The 17,941-nt window shown below is 44.5% G+C and overlaps 1 protein-coding gene across 1 annotated transcript in view; it reads left to right on the top strand.

The window, feature by feature from the left end:
* The window catches only part of LOC140427357 (uncharacterized), a 164,300-nt gene that overhangs the window by 127,052 nt on the left and 19,307 nt on the right, over positions 1-17,941 (top strand). Inside the window, exons 14-17 of the mRNA XM_072512907.1 lie at positions 3,288-3,432; positions 6,324-6,470; positions 6,650-6,756; positions 13,082-13,231. Of these exons, the coding sequence (XP_072369008.1) occupies positions 3,288-3,432; positions 6,324-6,470; positions 6,650-6,756; positions 13,082-13,231 (549 nt within the window). The remainder of the gene's footprint in view (positions 1-3,287; positions 3,433-6,323; positions 6,471-6,649; positions 6,757-13,081; positions 13,232-17,941) is intronic.

The raw sequence follows: 17,941 nt of genomic DNA, 5'->3' as shown, positions 1-17,941 counted from the left end.
TCCATATAATGTGATTAGATAATGTCTTATCCAAATAATGTTTTCTTTTTTATTTGTAATGAAATACAAGGACTAAATTTTCTGACAGGTATTAAGAATCTAACATGGGGGCTGGTTCAGGTCCCAACCCCACACGGTGTGACAAACATGCTCACTGCTATTTTGAAATGGAGTGGCAAGTAAAGGCCAAGGAACAGGGATGGTAGGTAGGTACCCACCACTGAAGGCACTCGCAAGCTGAGGTGGGATGTGCCAATTTGAAAGTGGAGAGAGAGGAAGAAAACAAGCAGAGTTTAGGAGGTGGGGGCTAATTTAAACAGCCCTGATTTCTCCTCTCCAATACCTGTCTGCAAACAGAAAGGTGTTTTTAAAAATGTTGATTTCCCCTTTTATAAGTGATGCCGTGTTTTCCCCAACCTTTAAATTTTGTTTTTTACAATCCTCTATGAATAACTTGTGCAGCAAAGTCGAGATAGTTTATTTCTCACGCACACAAAAAGCAAAAGAGGGGTTTCTCAACTTCCATCCCTTTTTGCAGGCACACAATATCGCTCGCAAAATAAGGGAAAGGAAGGAGGTTCAAGCCCCGACCACAATGAAATACAAGTCAGAGTTTTACATGTTGTCCAGAATCAGGGGCGAGATTCTCCGACCCCCCGCCGGGTCGGAGAATCGCCGGGAGCTGGCGTGAATCCCGCCCCCGCCGGTTGCCGAATTCTCCACCACCGGATATTCGGCGGGGGCGGGAATCGCAGCGAGCCGGTTGGCGGGCCACCCCCCGCGATTCTCCGGCCCGAATGGGCCGAAGTCCCGCCGCTAAAATGCCTGTCCCGCCGGCGTAGATTAAACCACCTACCTTACCGGCGGGACAAGGCGGGCTCCGGGGTCCTGGGGGGGGCGCGGGGCAATCTGGCCCCGGGGGGTGCCCCCACGGTGGCCTGGCCCGCGATCGGGGCCCACCGATCCACGGGCGGGCCTGTGCCATGGGGGCACTCTTTCCCTTCCGCCTCCGCCACGGTCTCCACCATGGCGGAGGCGGAAGAGACTCTCTCCACTGCGCATGCGCGGGAATGCCGTCAGCGGCTGCTGACGCTCCCGCGCCTGCGCCGCCCGGAGATGTCATTTCCGCGCCAGCTGGTGGGGCACCAAAGGCCTTTTCCGCCAGCTGGCGGGGCGGAAATCAGTCCGGCGTCGGCCTAGCCCCTTAAGGTTGGGGCTCGGCCCCCAAAGATGCGGAGCATTCCGCACCTTTAGGGTGGCGCGATGCCCGACTGATTTGCACCGTTTTGGGCGGCAGTTGGCGGACATTGCTCCGTTTCCGGAGAATTTCGCCCCTAATGAAATGTTTCTTCAGAGAGGAGGTTAACTGTTGTAGGTTGAACTGTCTTTCCAGAAATGAGACTTCCATGATGAGAGCAGGCACGTAGAGTTAAGTTAGTCTTGAAGGCATAAGTCCCAAAGTTCCAGTAGTTCACAGTTCTTTCTGTTGCCACCTGCTCGATGATAAGATGGTAGACAGCGCTGGCTGCTTGCCTGGAGCAGCTGTTTCTCTTAGGAGATCAAACAATGCTATCTATAACTTCAAGCAGTTTGTTAATTAAACAAATTCTGACAGCTCAAGTCTTGGTCACTTGACACTGGTTTGGGTTGTTAAACAAGGCCCCTGGTTGAAAGCCATTTTGTGTTCGCACAGGTAACACTTAGGCTGTTAGCACCAGATTGGAGACTAGGAATTATAAACAGCTGCTTTTGCCCCATGGCAGGGTATTTATATGGTGCAAGACATGTTACGTTCCAGGATGTTTGAAGTATTAGCCTCAAACTGCTCAGAAACTTCCAGAAGCCAGCATGTAACCATCTTGAGCAATTTTGTCAGCTGAGCATTTTGCAAAACAGAAAAATATATCTTATAAAGTAGTCAGGCTGATGGAATTATGCATTTAGTTTCCGTCCCATCTCAAGTAGGACAACAGCCACAGTTGCCCTGACCTGACATTATAGGTGCTGAGGTGTATCACACATAAAGAATCACAACTTCCCTCCCGCTTCCTTTCCTGAGCCTACCACATTGACATGTCTAGATTTGGTCCATGCCAACTGCAAATCCAAGTCATTATGGGAACAGGGCCTTAATAGGTCCCTTAATTTGTAAATAATTGTTTATCTGCCATTTGTTGGCAGGCAGGTAATCCAACCCCAATCTAATCTCTTTGAAACTGGCCCAAGGTTGAGTTTGTAAGAGGGAAACTGCGTGAAATCTGACAAAACCAAATTGTGGACCTGCTCACCTCCAATCCAGACCCTTAATTCAATTGAAAATGTGGCCCCCAACATCAGCAAGTTTCAGTGTATATTTAACTAGAATAGTAAAATAGATTACTTCAAATTACAGCCTGACTACACATTTTCTTTTATACACTAAAGAGATATCTTACAGAAAATATCACAGGAATTACATACTATCGTGATTGTTTTTAACCTTTAACACTCTACAGGTATGGCAAAATAAATGTGCATAGTTCATATTACATCTTAGTTTCTTTACTACAAGAGTAAAGAAACTGACTATTGATGTTATTCTAGTCTTTGCTATTGTGGGCAGCATGGTAGCATAATGGTTAGCAATATGGCTTCACAGCGCCAGGGTCCCAGTTTCAATTCCCGGCTTGGGTCACTGTCTGTGCGGAATCTGCACGTTCTCCCCGTGTCTGCGTGGGTTTCCTCCAGGTGCTCCGATTTCCTCCCACAAGTACCAAAGGACATGCTGTTAGGTAATTTGGACATTCTGAATTCTCCCTCTGTGTACCGAACAGGCGCCGGAATGTGGCAATGGGGGCTTTTCACATTAATTTCATTGCAGTGTTAATGTAAGCCTACTTGTGACAATAAAGATTATAGTTTACTTAGCATTAATTCCTCTTGTGCTTGGAACAGCATCTTATGATTTTGTACCTGAGAGAGCAAACTTCACTATCACTGTAAAGAAGTAGTGAATAAATTCTATCCACCCACCACTAGAATATGTTAGGCAGAGGTTTTAAAATAGATTTTCTGAACAGCTATCCAACACAGAAATGATGCACAGTGATCAATAGAGGGACAGGTAAAAAGCCCTAAGAATATTCAAAAAATATAACTGTCCCATCCATCGTGTGTTTCAACTTCAAGATGGCAACATTGAAGCAAAACCCACTTCAGCATTATATTAGCTCTCACGTTAACAAGTATTATTATAATCTATTGTTGGTTACCAAATTTTGCAAAACAAATTTAAATTATTATTGTAGGAAATGCTTTCCCAGCCTTGGATCTTCTTACTGAGAGCTCAGATGATCATATACCACTACCAATCCCTCAGCAATGTAAACCTAAAACTTTTCTACAGCAGGCAGGAGAAAATGACGATTTATCTCGACGATGGTCTACCAAAACGTAAGTGGACGACAGTATGTAAATTTAAAATAAATGAAGATAAATTTTGTGCAAATGCTACTTGGATATAAACGGTTTAAATTTTCATTATTATAATGATTCCTTGGTTAGTGAATCAATAGTCCAGTAAGCGTCACCAAGCAATGGTTGTATTAATATTTAAACCCTTAATTAATTGAGAATATATACCTGCATAATTAATCTTCTATTTCTTCTGTTCTTCAAATACTCAGCCCATCTTGAGTGATTACATTTAAATACAGATGTGCACGATTGAAGCATTTTTTATTACATTCACATGTACTAAAATACAACATCAAAATTCTAATTATAAGCATTGTTTAACATATTTTAAAGCACATAAAAGCTATCTGCCAAACTAGAATATACAGAAACATGAAATAACATATATATATATATATAGTAATATTGCACATGTCCATTTATCTATACAATACTTAAATGAGTTTAAAAATAACATCCTCCGAAGAAGGTTTGAACTTGGTGGGATATGTTATGCATATCTAATATCTATATCAAAATAGCTTTTTTGTGCATCTTCCCAGATTAATAACTTTTTAAGATTGTATGGAAATTCCCAGAATTTAACTCAGTTGCTAAATAAGGCTTCAAATTACAGAATCCCATGACGTGTAATTAGACTACCAAAAGATATTTGATAAATTCCACTCATGAGAGTTAAACCCAGAGGTGTGGGGATTCAAGGCAAAACTAGGGAATGGATGGAAAATTAACTGGAGGGAAGATGCTGAATGGGAGAGAACTGAGTAGAGTGTCCCAGGGTTCAAAGTTGGGACCACAAAGCTTCTTATTGATATCAATCATTTCAGAAACTCAATGCAAACTGATCAAATTGCAAATGTCACCATATTAGGAGCAATTGTGGTATCGAAGCAGGAAGTTCAAAAATATAGGATGATTCAATCAAAACTATGTGAGTAGATTGAACAGACAATAGCAGCTAAAATTTAATACAGACAAATATAAAGTTCTGCATGTAGGGAGGAAGAATGGGTAACATACATGCTCAATGAATGGTGTTGAAATAGATACGAATGATGCTGAGAGACCTAAGAGCCAATAAATTACATGGATAGAATACAAGTGAAAGGAGGTGCAATCAAATTGTACAGTGCTGAGGGAGGCATTAAGACATTGAAAGCAATGTGTTGGCTGAGTCATAACAAAAGACTGAAGAGACTTGGGTTTTTCAGACTGGAATTGAGGTCTATGAGAAGTCATTTTATTAAAATATATGCAATATATGGTATGGGAAACAAATCCAGACTATTACTTCAAATAAAATTGGGGGAGTAGATGAGAAATTCACTATATCTCACACACTTCTGCTCTCACCCCTTCCCCTCCCTCACAAACCATAGTAGAATACCCCTTATCCTCACCTTCAACCCCATCAGCCTCCATATTCAACAGATCATCCTCTGCCATTTCCCCAGTTCCAGGATTATGTGACCAGCAAACACATCTTCTTGGCCCCTCTCCTTTCACATTCCAAAGAGACCATTCTCTGTGACATCCTTGTCCACTTCTTAGTCACCTGCAACATCCTTTCCAATGGCACCTTTCATGGAAGCACAGCAGATGCAACACCTGTCGTTTTACCTCCTCTCTTCCCACCATCCAAGTTTGCAAACACTTTGTACAAGTGAAACAATTTACTTACTGTTTTCAATTTATTACACAATACTTGCTGCTCTCAATGTGGTCTCCTCTACACTGGGGAGACCAAACACATACTGGGTGACCAATTTTCAGAACATCTTAATTAGTCCGGAAGCATGACTCCAAGCTTCCAGTCACCTGCCATTTTAATTTTCTACCTTACACCCACACTGACCTTTCTGTCCTTGGCCTGCTGCAGTGTTCCAGTGAAGCTCAACGTTATTTGAGGACCAGCATGGGCAGTACAGCCTTCTGGATTCAACATGGTGTTCAACAATTGTAGATCGTAACCTCTGCCCCATTTTGTTTCTTTCCCCCCCCCCCCCCGGAGATGCCAATACGGAACTCCCCACCCCCTCCTTGCCTACATCCGGCCCCTTGGTGAACTTATTTGGGTCCCCCGCACCTTCTCCAATGCCCTTCTGTTACTGTCACCCTAGATGGTAATAGTGACATGGGCGTGTACCTATGATATCCCCATTGGAGGTGAGGTCACCAGGTTCTTATTTTCATCCAGCTGTTGCAAATCGCACTGATGTGACATTTACTGAGGTATGAAGTCCTGGCAGGGGGGCTTACTGATGACATTAGATTGTATTAAAATGAGCTTTTCGGCCTTCCATGGCATTTTTCTCATTACGACATCGGCGAAGGGCCTGCAAAATTGGAAAATGCAACCTCACCGGTGAGAAGTGCAGTTTCTGATTCTTGCCAAATTTTCTGCCAACGTTGCCATTCCCACTGATGTTCAATGCAGGCTCAAAATCACTCCAATTAACTGAGTTTCTCTGTCCACAGTTGCTTCCAGTACTTCTGAATATTACAGAATTTTCTTTTCTTATTTCAGATTTCCAACATCTGCAGTATTTTTTATTTTCTATGACAGTTCTTTTTGCATCACAATGAATCAGAATGGATGGTTTAGATGTTCTTTTGTTCTTGTGAACTGGAAGATGCATTCCATAGGCTAAATGTGGCACTGAAGTTTATCATGGTGTACATAAGTTCATTCTGCCTTTTAATTGATGGTGTTCAGGTTTGAGGTGGGCACGAGCAAAAGAGAGTCCCAAAGTTTAAAGATTGGCAACTATACATAAAATGTACTTTTTACACAATCCTGAAGGAGGTAATTACATTATTGCATTCATGCAAATAAATTTATTTTTCTATTTATTCTGTTACGTAAGTGAAGAAATCCTGAAGTTACAAGATGAAGTCTCAAACCTCAAGCAAAAGCTGGAGGAAAGTATTTCTAAGTTGTCTAATGAACCTCCATCACAGGAACTAAGATATAGGACCAAATCATGCCATAGAAAGAAAACTTCATCTACAAGGTAAAGTTACTGCCATTTCAGTGTGTTTGTGAAAAATATGGATGGGTCTTTGTGATAAATCCCTGGATTGAGATTCTTGATGGGTAGTAATGGTTTTGTACCATCAGTGGCTGCGGGAATGTTTTGATCTTGGGGTTCAATGTTTTAACATTATATTTAAAATCTTTTCTATCTAACAGTAAAAGTGTGGAAGATGTTAAGTTAACTACCAATACTTTAAACAGTCTTAAAAGAAGGCACTGTACTTGGCTAATGGCAGATGATGATGTTTCAGATCGGGAACTAAGTGAGTGTTGGAAAATCTTACATATTATGTTCTTGTAGAATGGCAACATGTGTTATTATTTTATGAATATAAGTTATTTGAATCCATAAAAAGCAAAAATGTCTAATTTCATGATTCACGTATTTTAGGAGTATAACTTTTAGTTTGGCGACTGAAGTTTTAAAAACTAAGATAATGGAAGCACCAGGTGAGAAGCTGAGATACAGACCTAAAGTGATTGCAATTTGAAGGGTGGTCTATTTTTATTTAATAAAGACAGAGTTAGAAGTGGGACAGCATTAAATAATGGGTGATCCATTTCAGTATCTTGGTGAAGACAAGATGAATGCAGTTGTCTTCATAAGGGGTTTAAATTATTCATGTGAGTCCCAGAGTCAAAGGGCCATTTTGAAAGAGGTTAATTAGTTAAAATCTCTATCTGGGACGTCCCAGGTGTGCTGAGGTGTCATGGGGATAGGTTGCAGGGGAAGTACCTTGGGCAGGATTCTCCGACCCCCTGCCGGGTAGGAGAATCGCCGGGGGCGGCGTGAATCCCGCCCCCACCGGCTGCCGAATTCTCCGGCGCTGGGGATTTGGCGAGGGCGGGAATTGCGCCACGCCGGTCGGGGCCGCTGGCAGCAGCCTCCCCAGCGATTCTCCAGCCTGCGATGGGCCAAGAGGCCGCCCATTTTCGGCCAGTCTCGTCGGAGTATATTACACCAGGTATTTGCCGGCGGGACCTGGCTGCGCGGACGGCCTCCGGGGTCCTCGGGGGGGATCTGGCCCCGTGGGGGTTACCCCCACAGTGGCCTGGCCCGCGATCGGGTGGGGGCACTCTATTCTTCCTCGCCGGCCACTGTGGTCCTCCGCGATGGCCGACGCGGAGATGAACCCCCCCCCCCGCGCATTCGCTGGGATGATGCCAGCACATGCTGGCGCTCCCACGCATGCGCCAACTCTCGCTGGCCAGCAGAGGCCCTTCGGCGCCGGTTGGCGTGGCGCCAAGCCCCTTCCGCACCGGCCGGCGGGGCGCAAACCACTCCGGCGCCGGCCTAGCCCCTGAAGATGCGGAGGATTCCGCACCTTCGGGGTGGCCCGACGCCGGAGTGGTTCACGCCACTCCTTAGCGCCGGAGTTGCCCGCCCGCCAATTCTAGCAGAATCCCTCCCCTTTTGTTTCGGGTCTATCTGTGAGATTTTTAAACAGAAAACAGGCAGGTTTGTATCTGGCATGGAATAGTTTGGAAACAGGCAGGGAGAGCAGGCTGCCAACAGTTGGTGCTTGGAATCAACTGAGACAGGAGCAAAGGGCTATCAAAATCAAGAATGTTTTCCGATTTTGGTCTCACTGAGCAAGAAGGAAAATAGGCTCATGCTTGAGCCGGGGTATCCACAATTGAGTGGTGCTTGAAGAGAGTTGGAGGGACGCCTAGCCAGATGCTAGTGGAAAGATCTCAAAGACGTTTCATACCTCAGAGAACAACAGGAGCATGACAGAGAATCAAAATGGATTCCTGAGAGCTGTGACACATTTTGGTTTGTTCCTAGATGGTATGGTGGCACAGTGGTTATGTCTGCTACCTCACAGCACCAGGGATCTGAGATCAATTCCAGCTTTGGGTGACTGTGTGGAGTTTGCACATTCCCCCGTGTCTGTGTGGGTTTCCTTCAGGTGCTCCGGTTTCCTCCCACAACAGTCTGAAGATATGCAGGTTCGGTAGATAGGGCATGCTAAATGACCCCTTAGGTGTCCAGGGATGTGCAGGTTAGATTACGGGTATAGGGTAGGATGGTCAGGGGAATGGACCTGGATGGAATGCTCTTTTGGAGGGTCGGTGCAGATTCGATGGGCCTAATGGTCTCCTTCTGCACTGTAGGGATTCTGTGATTCTATGAAGTGAAGGAACACTCAAGATCTTGAAAAATATAGGGGAACTCCTGGGTAGAAATATGTCTAGAACGGAAAATGTTCAGTTAACATTTTCGGGCTTCGAGGATAAGTGTTTATGAAATACGACATTAGGCTAGTGGGACTTATAGAATCATAGAATCTACAGTGCAGAAGGAGGCCATTCAGCCTATCGAGTCTGGACCGGCACTTGGAAAGACCCTATCCCCGTAACCCAGTAACCCCACCCAACCTTTTTGTAGACTAAGGGCAATTTAGCATGGCCAATCCTCCTGACCTGCACATCTTTGGAGTGTGGGAGGAAACCGGAGCACCCAGAGGAAACCCACGCAGACACGGGGAGAATATGCAGACTCCGCACAGATAGTGACCCAAACCGAGTTCATTTAATACTTGTACAGTTAAAGTTTTTGTTTAAAATGTGAAGATTTGTGGCATAAATTCTTCAGTTAATAACTGGAAGTTTGAATTTTTGTTTAAAATGTCTTCCTTGAGATTATATCGTAAAGTTTACTTGCCTCATTCTCGTCATTAAAATATTTGTAAATTAAAAACTTGATACTTTGGCAGAAAACCTCCAGAGTAATTTCTCATCCCTGATGAGCAGAGAGCAAGTGGTATGGGTGGGAATGCAGCTGTTTGAACATGCCTCTTTCATTCTCCTCTACCTCACTGATATTTTGCTTTGTTATCTAAAGAGAAAGAAAACAAAATAAATATTGGTCATAAATACAGAGACCGCCACCTGGAAGCCTCCCATAAGCGAGACCCCTGCCTGGAAGTCCCCCTTAAGAGAGCCCCCCCAAAAGAGAGACCCCTATTTGGAAGCTCCCCTTAAGAGAGACCCCCATAAGAGAGACCCCTGCCTGGAAGTTCCCTTAAGAGAGACCCCCCCATAAGAGAGACCCCTGTCTGGAAGTCCCCATAAGAGAGACTTGTGCCTGGTCGCTCCCCTTAGGAGAGACCCTGCCTGGAAGCCCCTCTTAAAAGAAACCCCTCCCCCTCCATAAGAGACCTCTGCTTGGAAGCCCCCCACAAGTGAGACCCCTGCCTGGAAGCTCCCAAGCCCCTTCATAAAAGAGACCCTTGCCTAGAAGCACCACCCCACTCCATAAGAGAGACCAGATGCATGAAACAATGCAGCCAGCTGAGTGTGTGTAGAAGCTGTCAATCACAGCTTAGTAAGAAGTCTTACAACACCAAGTTAAAGTCCAATAGGTTTGTTTCAAACACTAGGTTTCGGAGCACTGCTCCTTCCTCAGGTGAATGAGCAATGCTCCGAAAGCTAGTGTTTGAAACAAACCTGTTGGACTTTAACCTGGTGTTGTAAGACTTCTTACTGTGCTCATCCCAGTCCAACGCCGGCATCTCCACATCATGGCTACAATCACAGCTTAGTGAAAGCAATTTCACAGAAATATGAATGAAAGGCTTGCAGAGCATGTAACTGAGGAAGGATCAGAGTTCAGACCTGGAGCACTGTAGGATAATGAAGGAAAAACATGTACCTCCAGGAATGGTTTGGGGAGCAGGTAGCTTACCTTGATTATTCTAGTATTTTTGTTGAAATTCTTCCAACACTATAAAATAACCTTGAAATCTAGCAAATTGCAGTCACTGCCACTGTAACCCTCCACGGAAGGTTTTCTGCCTCATCCCTAAACAACACTTCTCTCCTCCTCCATTTCTCTGTACAGAAGATGTCCAGGTCAAATTTCCTGAAATAATCTGCTTTTCTCTTAATTCAGGTTGTCACTACAGTCTGTCAGTTTTCTTGCTTCTCAGGAACATAAGAATTAGGAGCAGACGTATGTCATTTGGTTACATAAGAACTCTTATAAATTAGTCAGACAAATATTTCCATCACAAAATCATGTCGAGTCTGCCTGATACATATATTATTTCATGGGATGTGGATGTCGCAGCAAGACCAGCATTTGTTGTCCATCCATAATCACCCTTGAACTGAATCCTGCATGCATCATTACCCATATTGTTACCCTTCTCTATTGCCTTATCCATTCTCTTTAAATTACCACATCTCCCCTCACATACTCTCTGTCCCCACTATTTAGTGTAGGATTCTTCAGTCTCTCAGCCACATATTTCTTGGCAGCCGGAATTGGCACACTATTCACTAGCAGCAGGATTCTCTTCTCCCACGGCTGTCAATGGGAATTCCCATTGAAACCACCCCGTGTGTGACAAATGGAAGATTTTAGTAATATCGGCTTCTAAACATTGGGGCAATTTAAGGGTTAAAAGTCTGGGGTTATAGTGTGTTTGGCTGCAGTGGTCATGTTTGCAAAAAGGGTTTTGTTTTGCTTCTAGGAAACATCAGGTGAAATTGACCAGATTAAAGTGGTTTGATTGGGGAAGTCCCTGGGGAGTTTATTTGCTTTTGCAGCCTGCAGCGATAATTTGTTTTTCAGCTTGGGGAGATGTGATCAATGCTGAATGGAGCCCAGGAATGCAGAGAGGCAGTTTAGTTTGGGAGAAGCTTTGGGAGAGAGAGGAACTGAATTCTGAATTGCCTGACCCTGAGTCTACAATTCTCTCACAGCAGGATCATTATAAAAGAGTAATAACATGTAAAGCAGAGCAGTCTTGTCCGGTGACCAGGAAGAAGCTGAAACATGCCAGGTGAACCAGCTTTTTAAAGATATTTAGCCAGAGTCTGAAGGGGTTGTGCCAGGAGCCAGATCTGTTTTGTAAAGCAAGTATTACTCTATACCCTGCTAATTTTAAGGTAGATTCAGAGCTGGATGTTTCTTTTCTTGTTGTTTAATAGGAAATTGAGTAACAGTGTTAAGGGGCAATGGGTGCAGCACGGTAGCATAGTGGTTAGCACAATTGCTTCACAGCTCCAGGGTCCCAGGTCCGATTCCCAGCTTGGGTCACTGTCTGTGCAGAGTCTGCGCGTTCTCCCCGTGTGTGTGTGGGTTTCCTCCGAGTGCTCCGGTTTCCTCCCACAGTCCAAAGATGTGCAGGTTAGGTGGATTGGCCATGCTAAATTGCCCTTAGTGTCCAAAATTGCCCTTAGTGTTGGGTGGGGTTACTGGGTTATGGGGTTAGGTGGAGATATGGGCCTGGGTAGGGTGCTCTTTCCAAGAGCCGGTGCAGACTTGATGGGCTGAATGGCCTCCTTCTGTACTGTTAAAAAAAAATCTATGTAAGCTGTCCTTTTTGGGCATGAAGTTAAAAAGTTTAATATTGTATTCAGAACAAAGTTTTGTTTTAGAAATGACAAATCCCTATTTTTTCATGCAATCATTCCTGAAGCGAATCATTCTTTCCGCACAGTCTTACAAATAAAATAAAATACTGGGGGTTCAGTCAGTATCCCAGCCACTGTTGGGGTTTGGTCTGTGATCGTAATACACAAGGTTTAAAGCCTTAGCTGTATGCCTCATGCAGTGTTTATATCTCCCAAGTACCAGTTTAAACTATAGCCCTTGTTTAGAGAGAACATATTTAAGTCTCACTAACTACTCTCCTATATGCTCGGCTAAATTATGCATCCAAGCTTCAGCTCTCACATCCTGCTGCTGATCTCTGACTCCCTCTCTTGGCTCAATTCTTTCATGTAAATGTTGCAGTGTTGTCAGTTTCCCGTGAAGCATTGTAGGTTCTGTATCTTGCTGCATTGGTCCCCATCTCTCCTACTGTTGCAGCCATTTATGGACCCTTTAAGGCCTATATCCTGCTCTTCACTACTTTCCAGTCTCTTCACTCGATTAACTGGAAGGCCCCTCCAGATCCTATTTAGGGGATTTTCACAGTAATTTCATTGTTTTAATTTTTTTTTTTAAGAGTACCCAATTCATTTTTTCCAATTAAGGGGCAATTTAGCATGGCCAATCCACCTACCCTGCACATCTTTGGGTTGTGGGGGCGAAACCCACGCAAACATGGGGAGAATGTGTAAACTCCACACGGACAGTGACCCAGAGCCGGGATCGAACCTGGGACCTCGGCGCCGTGAGGCAGCAGTGCTAACCATTGCACCGCCGTGCTGCCCTGTAACTTCATTGTTAATGTAAGCCTACTTGTGACAATAATAAATATTATTATTATTAATTGTTCACACTGTGTAAGTACACCATTGAAAATCAAGCTTGCAAGTCGGAATTCAGAAATGACTCTGTAGACTCTGTCAATCTATCAAGTGATTCCTGTGTAGGAATATGCAGCTTCTTTCCAGAATAAGAAACTTCGAGATAATGGAAGGCAAGGAGTGTCAGCTTATGCTTTGCTTAGCTCTCTCTGCCTGTTGCAACATTGAACCTTCATATTCACACACAATGACCGCATATGTTACTGAATGTATAGAATTAAAGTAATTTTTCCCTCAATAGTTGTAACTTAGAAGTTATTTTTTATCATTTTCTATTATACAGGAGTCATTTATTTTATTAATCAATTAATTTTATTATAGACAATGGAATGGAGGATCCCTTATTTTCCGACACAATATCTCTATATGCAAAACAAAGCTTCTTACAGAGACCAAGAATAGCTTATTATAAACAAAGTTACTCTGAAGGCCACAAATCAAACAGGGCCTTGTTAAAAGATTCACATAAAGGTAATATTTATTTATAAATTATTAATGGTGAACCTTTAACTGGAAATAATATTCAATTTTAATGTTGTGGTATATTTAGTATGTAGAGAAAATTTGCTATTTCAATCATTTTATGGGAAAGCAGTTAAGTGAGAAACTAAGCTATTCCCCTGAAAGTATGCTAAATAAAAGTCCAGTTAGCTGCTAAATGAAAAAGAAAAACATTTGAGATAGATATATTCAAATGTCCTTTATCCAAAATGAAACTACCAGGAAGGCAATTATTCTGATGGTTGTTGCCTTTGCTGCGGTACTTGTTTAGAAATAACCTACTTGCTGACTCTCAAATTTGGCTTCTACTAGGACTACTCAGCTCCTGGCCTCATTACAGCCTTGGTTCAAACATGGGCTGAACTCCAGAGGTGAGGTGGTGACTACCCTTGATATCATGGCTGCACTTGATCAAGTGTGGCATTAAGGAGCCCTAGCAACACAAGTCAATGAGAATCAGGAGCAAAACTGTCTGCTTTTTGGACTCATACCAAGCACAAAGGAAAATGGTTATGGTTATTGGAGGTCAATCGTCTCAGCTCCAGGACATCACTAGAGAGGATTCTGAGGGATAAGACATACACAGGTTTGGAAAGACAGGGTTTGATTAGGAGTAGTCAGCACGGCTTTGTACATGGGATATCTTGCCTTACAAATTTGTTAGAGTTCTCTGATGAAGTGACCAGGAAGGTTGATGAGGGCAGGGCAGTAGACTTAGTCGATCTGGACTTCAGTAAGGCCTTTGATAAAGTTCCACATGGTAGGCTGCTCTGGAAGGATAGATCACATGGAATCCAGGGAGAGCTGGAAAATTGGATATACAATTGGCCTGATGGTAGGAAGCAGAGGGTAATGGTGGAAGGATGATTGTCGGACTGGAGGCCTGTGAATAGTGGTGTGCCTCAGGGGTCAGTGCTGGGCCCATTGCTGTTTGTTATCTATATCAATGATTTGGATGGGAATGTACAAGGCATGATCAGTAAGTTTGCAGATGACACTAAAATAGGTGGTATTGCAGACAGTGAGGAAGGTTATCAAAAATTGCAGCAGGATCTTGATCAGCTGGGGAAATGGCAAATGGAGTTCAATACAGATAAGTGTGAGGTATTGCATTTGGAAAGTCAAATCAAGGTAGGACTTTCATGGTGAATGGAAGGACCTTGGAGTTCAGGTGCACGGTTCTCTAAAGATGGAGTCGCAGGTAGTTAGGGCAGTGTAGAAGACTTTTGGCATGCTGGCCTTCATCAGTCAGGGCATTGAGTATAGAAGTTGGGAAGTTATGTTGCAGTTGTACAGGACGCTGGTGAGACCGCAGTATTGGAGTATTGTGTTCAATTTTGGTCACCTTGCTATTGGAAAGATGTTATTAAACTGGAGAGTGTAGAAGAGATTTACAAGGATGCTGCCAGAACATGAGGGACTGAGTTAAAGGGAGAGATTGGGCAGGCTAGGACTTTTTTCTTTGGAGCGTAGGAAACTGAGGGGTGATCTTATAAAGGTGTATAAGATCATGAGAGGCATGGATAGGGTGAATGCACTCAGCCTTTTTCTCAGGGTTGGGGAATCGAGAACTAGAGGGCATAGGTTTAAGAGGGGAAAGAATTAATGGAAACCTGAGGAGCAACCTTTTTACACAGAGGGTGGTACATATGTGGAATGAGCTGCCGGAGGATGAGGTTGAGGCAGGGTCATTGACAACATTTAAAAGGCATTTGGACAGATACATGGCTAGGAAAGGTTTAGAGGATATGGGCCAAATGCACGCAAATGAGGTTAGCTTAGATGCGTTTTTTGGTTGGCATGGACCAGATTGGGCCAAAGGGCCTGAGTCCGTGCCGTAGATTCTATGACTACAGGAGTTCCTCTAGGTAGGTTCGTAGGCACAACAATCTTCAGCTGCTTCATCAATTACATTTCTTCCACCAGGAGATTATTAGTGGGGATGTTTGCTGATGGATGTTCACTGATGATTGCACATTGCACAATGTTCAGACATTCAGAACCATTCATGACTCCTCAGATATTGAAGTAATCCATGTCCAAATGCAGCAAGACCTGGCTGACAAGTGGCAAGCAACATTTATGCTGTACAAGTGCCACGCAATACCATCTCCATCAAGAGAGAATCTAACCATTATCCCTTGAAATTCAATCACATTACTATCAATGATCTGGTTTTTTTTTAAAATATATTTTATTCAAAATTTTTGGCCAACCATAACAGTACATTGTGTATCTTTTACACAGTAATATAACAATATAGATAGCAATGGCCAGTTTTTTAAACAAGAAATAAATAATATATAAACAACATCAAAATTAAAAAACAAAACTAAATGGCAACTGCCTTGTCCCAAATAAATACTCTCCAAAAATACAATTCAGCAGTCCAGTATACAATTACCTATAACAACAACCTATACATATTATACTTATACACTAACATCCCTGAGAGTCCTTCTGGTTCCTCCCCCCCCTGGGTTGCTGCTGCTGTCTTCTTCTTTTCCATTCCCTCTATCTTTCTGTGAGGTATTCGACGAACGGTTGCCACCGCCTGGTGAACCCTTGAGCCGATCCCCTTAGGACGAACTTAATCCGTTCCAGCTTTATAAACCCTGCCATGTCATTTATCCAGGTCTCCACACCCGGGGGCTTGGCTTCCTTCCACGTCAACAGTATCCTGCGCCAGGCTACTAGGGACGCAAAGGCCAAAACATCAGCCTCTTTCGCCTCCTGCACTCCCGGCTCTTCTGCAACCCCAAATATAGCCAACCCCCAGCTTGGTTCGACCTGGACCCCCACCACCTTCGAAAGCACCTTTGTCACCCCCACCCAAAACCCCTGTAGTGCCGGACATGACCAGAACATGTGGGTGTGATTCGCTGGGCTTCTCGAGCATCTCGCACACCTATCCTCTACTCCAAAAAATTTACTGAGCCGTGCTCCAGTCATATGCGCCCTGTGTAACACCTTAAATTGTATCAGGCTTAGCCTGGCACACGAGGACGATGAGTTTACCCTACTTATGGCATCAGCCCACAGCCCCTCCTCAATCTCCTCCCCCAGTTCTTCTTCCCATTTCCCTTTCAGCTCATCTACCATAATCTCCCCCTCGTCCCTCATTTCCCTATATATGTCTGGTACCTTACCGTCCCCCACCCATGTCTTTGAGATCACTCTGTCCTGCACCTCCTGCGTCGGGAGCTGCGGGAATTCCTTCACCTGTTGCCTCGCAAAAGCCCTCAGTTGCATATACCTGAATGCATTCCCTTGGGGCAACCCATATTTTTCGATCAGCGCTCCCAGACTTGCAAACGTCCCATCTACAAACAGATCTCTCAATTGTGTTACTCCTGCTCTTTGCCATGTTCCAAATCCCCCATCCATTCTCCCCGGAGCAAACCTATGGTTATTTCTTATCGGGGACCACACCGAGGCTCCCGTCTTTCCCCTATGCCGTCTCCACTGCCCCCAAATTTTCAGAGTAGCCACCACCACCGGGCTTGTGGTGTATTTCTTCGGTGAGAACGGCAACGGCGCCGTCACCATAGCTTGTAGGCTAGTCCCCCTGCAGGACGCCCTCTCCAATCTCTTCCACGCCGCTCCCTCCTCTTCTCCCATCCACTTACATACCATTGAGATATTGGCGGCCCAGTAGTACTCACTTAGGCTCGGTAGTGCCAGCCCCCCCCTATCCCTACTACACTGCAAAAATCCCCTCCTCACTCTCGGGGTCTTCCCGGCCCACACAAAACTCATGATATTCTTCTCAATCCTTTTGAAAAAAGCCTTCGTGATCACCACCAGGAGGCACTGAAACACAAAGAGGAATCTCGGGAGGACCACCATTTTAACCGCCTGCACCCTCCCTGCCAGTGACAGGGATACCATGTCCCATCTCTTGAAGTCCTCCTCCATCTGTTCCACCAACCGCGTTAAATTTAACCTATGCAATGTACCCCAATTCTTGGCTATCTGGATCCCCAAGTAGCGAAAGTCCCTTGTTACCTTCCTCAGCGGTAAGTCCTCTATTTCTCTGCTCTGCTCCCCTGGATGCACCACAAACAACTCACTTTTCCCCATGTTCAGTTTATATCCTGAAAATTCTCCAAACTCCCCAAGTATCCGCATTATCTCTGGCATCCCCTCCGCCGGGTCCGCCACATACAACAACACATCTTCCGCATACAGAGATACCCGGTGTTCTTCTCCTCCCCTGAGTACTCCCCTCCACTTCCTGGAACTCCTCAATGCTATTGCCAGGAGCTCAATCGCCAGTGCAAACAATAATGGGGACAGAGGACATCCCTGCCTCTTCCCTCTAGGGAGCCGAAAATACGCAGACCCCTGTCCATTCGTGACCACGCTCGCCATCGGGGCCCTATACAGCAGCTGTACCCATCTAATATACTCATCTCCAAAGCCAAATCTCCTCAACACTTCCCACAAATAATCCCACTCCACTCTATCAAATGCTTTCTCGGCATCCATCGCCACCACTATCTCCGCTTCCCCCTCTGGTGGGAGCATCATCATTACCCCTAGCAGCCTCCGTATATTCGTATTCAGCTGTCTCCCCTTCACAAACCCAGTTTGGTCCTCATGGACCACCCCCGGGACACAATCCTCTATCCTCATTGCCATTACCTTGGCCAGAATCTTAGCGTCTACGTTCAGGAG

This window comes from Scyliorhinus torazame, chromosome 7, assembly GCF_047496885.1.
Source record: "Scyliorhinus torazame isolate Kashiwa2021f chromosome 7, sScyTor2.1, whole genome shotgun sequence".
Taxonomy (NCBI): domain Eukaryota; kingdom Metazoa; phylum Chordata; class Chondrichthyes; order Carcharhiniformes; family Scyliorhinidae; genus Scyliorhinus; species Scyliorhinus torazame.
The sequence above is the reverse complement of the archived record's forward strand: the minus strand, read 5'-3'. Positions and strand labels throughout refer to the sequence as shown.